Below are 10,578 nucleotides of genomic sequence, written 5' to 3'. Positions count from 1 at the left end.
TTTTCACGTCATGGTTCCAAGTATTGTTAGAACCATGCACTGGTTCTAGCAATACTTAAAAAAAAAAGCAATGATAGATAAAATCAGGGTTTTTGCAAATATATATTAATAAATAAGCCATTTTTGACACAATTAATTTGCCTTTGGCCAAGAATGGAAGCTACGCAAAACTGAACCTATTGTCATGGTTCCAAATAGCATCCAAAATTAAATCAGAGTCCAAGGCAAAGTATTGCTCAAAGTTTCAATTTATTAAGAGAGCCATGTTGGCACATCTGGGAAAAGCCAAATCTGAAGGTTTCCCAGTTTTCAGTTTTCCCCACCTAGTTGAAAGTTCAAGATCTTCCCCCCACACCCACAAGTCCATCACATGGTCCAATTTCCCACTGCCATGCTGGCAGTTCCATCCATCCAATTCCAGTCAGATGCAGAGACAAAGGGTGACCTTGGCTTTCTAGAAAGAATTTAGTTATGGCTACAAAGCATTTAACTCCATACAATTCCCTCCTCCCATTTTCCCACAATAGAAAATGCATAGTAGAATAAGAGAAAGTGTGGCAGGCCAAAGATCCAAGAGAAAAGATGGCTGCAGGCCTGTCACCTATAGTAGTTGGGGTTTATATAAGGATACCTCCAGATGATATCAGACTATAGTTAGGATGGGATTTTTTTAGGACAACTGCCAAAAAAAACCCCCTATAGGTAGAACTCATCTTACAATATTCATGTAGTGATCGTTTGAAATTAACAATGGCCCTGAAAAAAGTGACTTATGATAGTTTTTTACACTTACAACTGTTGTAGCATCTCCATGGTCACATGATCAAAATTCAGATGCTTGGCAACTGACTCATATTTATGACGGCCGCAGTCCTGGGATCATGGGATCACCTTTTGTGACCTACTGACATGCAAAGTCAATGGGGAAGTCAAATTCACTTCCTAACCTTGTTACTAACTGAATGTGATGACCCGGGGCGTGGCACGCAAGCCACACAACCAGAGAACAGGTCTAACTTCCCTTTATTGATCCAACTTTGCCCCCAAATGTCCCTATTTACTACAGGTCCTGGAGCAAAGCCCGTGGTGGGCTGCTGCTGGTTGGGACCGGTTCAAGCGGACTGGTAGTTGTACTCTGAGGGGTGGGCCCACTGCCAACTCCACCAGGGTGCAATCCCATCCTATATCGCTGTATATTTGATGCTGCGTGCATGTGCGGAAGGCATGCATGAGCGAATTGTTTTGATGCGGCATGCATGTGTGGAAGGCACATGCGTGTGTGAAGTGTGCACACATGTGTATGTGCTTATAATTTCTGGTGATGGGCGAACCAGTTGTTACAGTATGTGACCCCCATCTCTGAGCAAAGCTCTCACACGGACTTTCAGCACCCGCTGGCTATGAGTAGTCCAGTAACCAGGGCCAGCAGTCCAGGTTAGCCGACAGTAACCAGGGCCAGCAATGCAGGTTAGCCAAACAGTAACCAGGGCCAGTAGTCCAGTAAGCCACATTTAGCCATACAGTAACCTCCAGGCATCGGCAAGTGCACACAAGGCTCCACAAATTCAACACTTGTTCCTGACAAATGTCCCTTCCCCCAGGGACATCTCAGTCCCCAGGTGTGCCTTGTGAAGGGGAGCGGGCACTCTCCTGCCTCATAGCTGACTCAGTCTGTGTTGTTCTCGCCTTCTCTCTTCTCTCCATGCTCTAGGATCAGGATGAGGTAGTCCTTGCTCTTCATCGAGCTCTGTCTCTCTTGCTTCTCCCTGTCTGCAAGCCTTTCTAATCCTGAAAAGCCTTACCTAGGCTGACTCTGCCCTTCCCGACTTTCCTCCAAGGCCAATGGAGCCACCCTCTCACTCTGTTGGCTCTTGTTCCAGCTCAACTTCCCCCGCAAATTCAGACTCCGATGGGAGTGTGACACTTAACAACTGCAGTGATTCGCTTAACAACTGCAGCAGGCAAGGTCACAAAATGGGGCAAAACTCATTTAATCACTGTCTCACTAAACAGGAGAAATTTTGCACTCAATTGTAGTCGTAAGTCGAGGCTTATCTATACACAGATGTATCTATATAAGCTTCACCTCCCAAAAATCTCTTTATCTTTTTTAAAAAATGAAGCTTATATTAATGGAATCTCTCTGCTCCTGGCACATCAACAGAGAGAGGGGATGTGTTTTTGGGTAAGAACTTTGCTTCCATATAAGCATTAGCAAATACACTAGCTAGCCCACCATTGAGACTCACAGCTAACTATTAAACAAATGACCATGTTTGGCTGGAAGTTGTATCAGCAACACTGCATATGTGTAATATGTTTTAGTCACCAGGGGACACATAAAGATAAGGATAAAATGTTATTCTTGTATCCCTTTGTAATGTTATTGCACCATTTCTTGATGATGTACAATGTCCTCCCCAATTCTGAGCCATAATAAATATGATTACTACACCAACTAAGAATAAGCTTTATTGTACATGCCGAAGATCACTTTGTGTGCTAATTACACTGCGTGATGCAGTGCCAAACAACTCCTAGTTGGATTCTGAATTTAAGATACATGGGCAGCAACTCACCAAATAATATGAGCAGCTGGGAGTGAATCTGGCATACCATTTTAAGCACATTCTGTGTAAAATACAGGACTGGGATCCAACTGCTGTCTCTTACCAATTCCCCTCTGCTGCAATAAATACCAAGCAATTTAAAAACAAAGAAATTCAATGAAATTGAGTAAATGAAAAATTTGAATTAGCCATGCCTAGTTAATAGTACTCGTGTTTAAGTCCCGTTGAAAGTAAGGACTGTGTCTATGACTGAAATGTTTCTTTAAAAATCATACCCAGCCAAGTATGTCATGTTTAACTTTTGTAGTAAGTGGGACATATTTAAATCCTATGATTTAATGACCGAGAGGTCCTTGGTGCTCTCTGAGCTTGGTTGTTTTTTGCAGACTTCCTGGCCCAAACTACCGTAGGTAACATCATCAGTCACTGATGAAGTCATGAAAATGTCTGCAAGAAAACAACCAAACTTAAAGAGCACCAAGGGCCCCTCATTTCAACCCTGAACTATATTCTCCATCAATTTAGTGTCTGATTTGCAATTCTTCTTGGCACAAAATTGGAAAATAGCAACAATCACTGCTGATAGGTTTAGTATTTATGGTCAATTATGTAAGATCTCCAACTTTCAAGCTACCGCAATAGTATTAAATTGAAACATCCCAGAATATCGTTGTTCTGTTCTTACCCATCTTGAGGATGTTAAATTGTGACATCAGGATTGCGGATTTTAAAAAAGAACGCAACATGTTGACATCTCGTTTCCAACGGCACGTCAGAGGTTAGCTTCTTCATACATTGAGCCTCAGTCAAAGGATTCAATATTACCCGCAAACTCATCCCGCAAAATATGGATTCTTGGGTTGATCACACACGAGGCTCTTAGAAATCCCAAATTCTATAATGATCCCAAAAGCAATTGGGAACCAACATAAAGGACTTTTTGGCGAAAGGGGGATAAATAGCAAGGTTGAAGGCAGAAAAAAAAAAAAAAGAAAATGGCCAATTGGAATGAACTTTAAATGAAGTTGTCAGGGTAAAATCCTGCTTGCAGCCTCAACCTTTTTAGTAAATGGATTGTGGGAACACCAACTCTGGCAACTGTTATAAGATCATCCTTCCATCCAAATATCCCTCCATGAACCCACCCAAACATCCAAATATCCATTCATTGATCTATCCACCTACCCACCCAAACATCCATGTATCCATCCAAATATCCATGTACCCTCCCACCCACCCATTCATCCAAATATCCATCCATCCATCCACCGATCCACCCACCCATTCATCCAAATATCAATTCATTGATCCATTCACCTACCCACCCAAACATCCATGCATTCATCTATGCACCCAACGATCCACCCACCCATTCATCCAAATATCCATCCATCCATGCACCCACCCAAATATCCACCCACCCATTCATCCAAATATCCATCTACCTGCCCACCCAAACATCCACACATCTATCCAAATATCCATCCACCCACCCAAACATCCATCCATGCATCCAAATATCCATCCATCCATCCATCCATCCTTCCCCCACCGTGCATCACCATTTTTAACATAGTTGAAACAGCTGTGCCATTTTTCTGAACAGACACATTTTCGTGTACTTGAGCACGTTATTTTTTCCATGCTCTTTTTTTAAAAGCAAAAGAGGCCACCATAAATCTGGAATTCGGCAGCCACCCAATATTAAAACTGCTCAGGAACAAATATATTACTAACGTTTACTAAAATAAGGTTATTTACTCAAAAAAAAATGATACAGTGACATAAACTTGTGTACAGAACAAAGCAATTCATGGTAAACATAAGGCACCTTTTAAAACTGATGTGATACAAAAAAAAATTGCCCAGTACATTTTAAAAACATTCTGTCTGGCATCTGTAACAAAAGGAATATAATCAAGCTGCTGTTTTCACCCTCTCTTCTTTATTTACATGGTTTCTAAAGTCAGCTACATTATTCTTTCTGTATACAATATAATACATTTTTATATAAGGCAGGAATAAGCCAGCGCATGTAAGAGTAGTGAACTTCTAGACTGCATTCAAGGTCATTAGGCAAAACTATAATGAGATGATTTGAGTTTGGACAAAAAGCATTCTTCGTTCGAGGTTCATTTTATTTATATGCCGCCCTATTCCCAGCCGGATTCAGGGTGATGCACAAACCCAAGGAGGGGAAGGGAAACACAAAAACTACAATAAAAAGTACAGAGCATTTAAAACAACCAACAGCTACACGATTCGAGAGGGGAACGGAACTCATCGACCCCAGGCCTGCCGACACAGCCAGGTTTTAACGGCTTTTCGGAAGGCCTGAAGAGAGGTGAGGGTCCGAATCTCTGCAGGGAGCTCGTTCCAAAGGGCCAGAGCCGCCACAGAGAAGGCCCTCCCCCGGGTAGTGGCTAGATGTCATTGGCTAGTAGACGGAACCCGGAGGAGGCCTAATCTGTGTGATCTAATGGGTCTTTGGGAGGTAATTGGCAGCAGGCAGTCTCTCAAGTACCTAGGTCCAATACCATGAAGGGTTTTATAAGTGACGACTAGCACCTTGAAGCGTATCCGGAGACCAATCGGTAACCAGTGCAACTTGCGGATATGTGTAACGTGGGTGTACCGAGGTGCACCCACAATCGCTCGCACGGCTGCATTCTGGACGAGCTAAAGTCTCCGAATGCTCTTCAAGAGCTGCCCCATGTAGAGCGCATTGCAGTAGTCCAGTCTTGAGGTCACGAGGGCATGAGTGACTGTTGCGAGTGCCTCCCGGTTCAGGTAGGGACGCAATTGGTGCACCAGGCGAACCTGGGCAAATGCCCCCCTGGTCACAGCCGACAAATGATGTTCTAAGGTCAGCTGTGAGTCCAAGAAGACTCCCAAATTGCGAACCCTGTCTGAGGGACGTAAAATTTCACCCCCCAGCCTGAGTGATGGAGTACTAAATTTTTTGGGAGGGAAACACAACAGCCACTCGGTCTTGTCTGGATTGAGTGCAAGCTTGTTAACCCCCATCCAGATCCTGACAGCTTCCAGGCACTGGCACATCATGTCAACCGCTTCAGAGTTGGCACGGGGCGGACAGATACAACTGGGTATTGTCCGCGTACTGATGGTATTTTATCCCGTGCCGCTGAATGATCTCACCCAACGGCTTCATGTAGATGTTAAACAGGAGGGGGGACAGGACCGAACCCTGTGGGACCCCCTATTTCAGGGGCCTAGGGGTCGACCTCTGCCCCCCGACCAACATCAACTGCGACCTGTCCGAGAGGTAGGAGAACCACCGAAGAACGGTGCCTCCCACCCCCACCTCTCGTAACCATCGCAGAAGGATACCATGGTCGATGGTATCGAAGGCCGCTGAGAGGTCAAGAAGCACTAGGACGGAGGCATGACCTCCATCCCTGGCTCTCCAGAGATCATCGGTCAGTGCGAGCAAAGCGGTTTCTGTGCTGAAGCCAGGCTTGAATCCAGACTGAAAGGGATCCAGATAATCGGCTTCATCCAAGGACCGTCGGAGCTGAAAGGCCACCACTTTCTCAACACATTTATTACACCAGTAACAAGCCTTTAAATGAAGAACCCATCCGTTGTTGTTTTTTTAAATGAGGCAAGACAAGACAGGGATATTATTATGGAGGTCTCCCCCCCCCCAAATGTGTCAACATCCTTTTTAGCTCATAGATTTGTCTGCAACAGCCTGTTTCTGGTGATCACCCTGCCTTGTAAACCAGCATTTACCACTACAATGGACTGTGAGAAGACTCACAAGCACTGAAAATTTAGCAAAACATAAGGCAAAGGCCACCTTATATTTAACTGCTGTCACCAGACCATAAAATGGATCAAATCCAAGGCAGTTTCACCCAAGTCTTCCCCATGCACCACCCAGCGGAATTTGGCAACTTTCTCATTTAGGATCGGTTGACACTATGGCAAGTTGATTTTTGCACGCTCTTTCTCTTTCTTTTGACAGCAAAAATCCCAGTGCTTGTGAGAGCTGGAGAGGATTTTTCTGCCCTCCATGCTTTAGGGGTTGTAAACTGAACCAACTGGATCCACTGACAAATGACCCTAAAAAAAGGACACCAATAGAGCGAGAAGCACGGAGGAAATAAGTATGAGAAATTAAAGGTATCCTTTAATACCTTAATAACACATGGTGACACAGTGGTTAGAGTTCAGTCCTGCAGGCTACTTCTGCTTGACTGCTGCCTGCCTGCAACTTGGTAGTTCAAATCTCACCAGGCTCAAGATTGACTCAGCTTTCTGTCCGTCTGAGGTCGGTAAAATGAGGACCCAGATTGTTGGGGGCAATATCCTGATGCTGTAAAACACTTACAGAAGGCTGTAAAGCAGTATATAAGTCTAAGTGCTGTTGCTATCACTGAGATGAGCAAAAGGACTTTGATTGTTTAATAAGATTCGTCCTTTTTGCAAAGGGGGTTTTGTCTCTGAAATTACAGTGACGTTTGGCAGCATTATTCTAATAGAGATCTAAATCTTTCATTTCCTACTCCGTAATTAATGTCTTGTCCCATAGAATGAAAATTAATAGATAACTTCAATGAGCAGAAGGCTCACTGGGAAGATTACAATAGGAGGAACATTTTAGAGTGAAAAAAGGCGAATCTTGCATGGGATTACATGAATGGCTACTAACTATCAAATGCCTACAAGGTAGCCGGACCTGTCTGCTGCTTCTAACACCGTTCATTTCAAGGAGTAAACCATATGGAAATCTTCTTCCCCTAGAATTGGGAACATTTTCCCCCTGATAATTTCAGTATCAATCTTGAGGCTTCCATTCACAAGAGCTTTTTAAGGTGGAAGGTTTTCTTAAAAGCATGGCTCAAAGAAACACACCTGTTGGCCAGGCATCAATCCACAGAGCACATAATGGAAGACATTTACAAAGCGTTTTCGAAGAAGAGGTACGTACTCCCTACTAGTAACTGGACTGAAAAAGCACAATGCACCACTATCGAAACTTTGCAGATTGGGCAGGGCTGTAAGAAGGCCATTAGTTTAAACCAGGGGTCTCCAACCTTGGCAACTTTAAGACTTGTGGACAACAAGTCAACAAGTCCTAAAGTTGGCAAGGTTGGAGACCCCTGGTTTAAAACACAAAGCAAAACCATATTGAATTCTGACAACCTCTGCACAGTTCACTCTTGCTATAATGAACATCTTGTTTCTTTGCTTGCAACATAGCAGCTGAAATGTTCTCAAAGCCCTTCCCTTACACTGCCATCCCTTATGTTAATATCCACTGGCGGTTGGATCAAGCACACCACACAATTTTGCGTAGCCCAGCTTGGCCATCTGTGTTTAGACCTATCGTGTGCCCAAGAAGAGTTTTATCCCACAAGAGGTGGAGACGTTGAGCATCCAATCTCCTTTGCATGCAAAAGTAGGAAATTCTGAATTGTCTTAGAACAACTTAGAATGTCTTAGAACAACCAGCTTTACCAGCTTTAAGTCGTAAGTTTAACAAAAGGCATCTGATCAGTGTTTCACTCAGATCCACCAAGTGACCTGGGATAAATGTGCACTTCAAAAATGGCAACCTGGGTTGGAAGATATATCAATAAAACTAAGGTGCTGGAAGAGACCTGTTGAATTATATACTAAGTAACTAAACAGCCTGGGGAATATTAAGGATAAGCTGTACTTTTTTCAATTAAAGAATCAAGGCTGCGAGTATTGTGGCCTTTGGAAGTTGTGAGAGCTTCATCACTGGAGGCTTTCAAGAAGAGAGTGGACAGCTATTTGTCAGAAATGGTGTACGGTCTGCTTGAGTGGAGGGTTGGACTAGATGACCTTTAATGTCCCTTCCAACTCTGTTAATCTGTTATTTTTGGATTGTGAATCATACTGGTGTGGCACCTGGCACATGAGCGGTCCTTATTGAACATAGCAATATGGAAGGTAGACAGAAATCACGGAACGCACAGAGGGTGGAAAAAAACAACTGGTCTACATTAATAATTTGGTTTATCCCAAGTAACTGCTTGTGGGAAACAAGACATAAGGTAAGTTTCAGAACCTTACACTACTTTCTGAGCAATGGACAGAAGAATGGGTCTTCTGCTAAGGACCGCTGGCAAAATGCTGTCCATCATTTGCTGCCTTCCCAATAAATTAATCCGTAGCTTATGCATCTATTATCCGTTCGGAGGAATATGCACTAATACTTAAAGGCATTGCTGAGTGAGCAAGTGACTTAAAGACACGTTAAATAAAATGTGCACACCAAGTTATAAATTAAACAAATACTGCTGTGTATTGCCTGACCCAAAATCCCTTACATGCCATTGTTACTTGAATTCACACTCAAGTTGCATTAAAGCAAGGGTGTCCAACTTCGGCAACTTTAAGCACCCTGGACTTCAATTCCCAGAATTCCCCAGCTAGCCATGCTGGCTAGGGAATTCTGGGAGTTGAAGTCCACAAGTCTAAAAAGTTGCCAAGGATGGACAACCCTGCATTAAATTTTCTACCGAATGCTTCTCCAGGGAAAAATTAAACGCTTGAAGTAACATCCGTGCATCTATTCCAATGCACTATTCCAAAGTGTCACCTTGGACAGGTGTGTTTCTAATGGAACCTAACAACTTTGGAAAATTATTTTCAGATCCCTGCACGGCATGTTTAGACACATACAAAGCTCAGGAAATGAAAGCACTTTGCGTACTGCATAAGTAATTTCCCTTTTCCAAAAACAAAAAACCTTCAAAGAAAAAAAACCAACCAACCAAACCAACCAGCTTTGGCACGGTTTACAGTACAAGATTACAGGCACTTAAAAAATGATCACAGCAATTCTGCGGTTTGATTGATTTCAATCTTCGCATCAAACTTGAAAGGAAGCTGTGCAACAAATGTATAGGGGCTATTTGGATTTCAGGTCATTCTGGACTCAAACACAAGTAACTCTTCTTTCGCATCTCGAAGGCATCGTGGAAAAAATAAGAAACGGTAGCTTTGCACAAAATTGAATGGCTTCTTAAGTACTCCAAACACGGGAGAAAAAGTCCTGGCACAACATTGTAGAAGACTTCAGGGACTGTCCAATTACTTACAAATGTCCCAGACACACAGGCAATTCCATCAAGTCCATCATTAAGGTAGGAGACAAAAAGCTTGATTCTGTTTTTTTCTTCCTTTCTTTCGTTGCTGTTGCATTCATTTAACTTAAGGCTTTCACAGAAAGCGCGATCAATCTGAATGTTCAATTCAGCCCTAAAGAAACCGATGGGACTCTAAAACCGGGATGAAAATCTTAATGCAGCTCAAAATTAGAGAGAGAAAGAAAAAAGACAAGGCCATCCACACATGTATTGTATCGTGTGCGGGGATCCCGTGTTCTTATTAAAATTTAATATTTATTAGCAGCCTGTAGAATTAGCGAGGAAGTGTGGGTTGAAAATCAATGTCCCTTCCTGATCCCACCAAACCTGCTCTGAGTTGAGTGAACAGCACTAAGAGTCCCAAATTCACTTCTATGTGATGTTTCTTTGTCAAATTTTAACGTCTTGCGATTCCACCATCTTGCCCAGCGTTTTCTTAATCCTCAAGGCGGTCAGTCTAGAGGCTGGGTTGTGGGCCCAGCATTCGCACATTAACTTCAGTATGGCTCTTAAACACTGGAAACAGAACAGAAAAGAAAACCTCACAGAAAGGAAATACACCATAATAATATTAACCAACTGTGTAACATACGCCAGCCCCATTATGCCCAATTTACAACTGGTCACACTATCAGAGCGTTCATAACTGCCAGAGACATGGTAACGAGGTCAGCCAATGAATAGGGCTTAGTAACAAGGTCAGCCAATGGGAGCTGAGACAGTAAGGAGCCTGGGCGTGGCTTAGCTGTGCTAAGTTCTGAGAACCGAAATTAGTCTGCTGCTGGAACTGAAACCAATCTCTTCTCTCTACCATGTTGGAAGAACCACTCTTGGTATTGTATATAGTAATATATACATAA

At 43.1% G+C, this 10,578-nt stretch overlaps 1 protein-coding gene across 1 annotated transcript in view; it reads right to left on the bottom strand.

Moving 5' to 3' along the window:
* Positions 1 to 4,493: 4,493 nt before the first annotated feature.
* BMPR1A (bone morphogenetic protein receptor type 1A) overlaps positions 4,494 to 10,578 on the bottom strand; it is a 79,533-nt gene continuing 73,448 nt past the window's right edge. The window contains exon 12 of the mRNA XM_087702273.1: positions 4,494 to 10,234. Within this exon, the coding sequence (XP_087558399.1) occupies positions 10,109 to 10,234 (126 nt within the window). The 3' untranslated portion in view covers positions 4,494 to 10,108. The remainder of the gene's footprint in view (positions 10,235 to 10,578) is intronic.

This window comes from Thamnophis sirtalis, unplaced genomic scaffold (assembly GCF_051295495.1).
Source record: "Thamnophis sirtalis isolate CommonGarterSnake01/CBP01778 unplaced genomic scaffold, rThaSir2_p1.2 scaffold_15, whole genome shotgun sequence".
NCBI lineage: Eukaryota > Metazoa > Chordata > Lepidosauria > Squamata > Natricidae > Thamnophis > Thamnophis sirtalis.
Note: the sequence above shows the minus strand (reverse complement) of the source record. Positions and strands in the feature narration are given on the sequence as shown.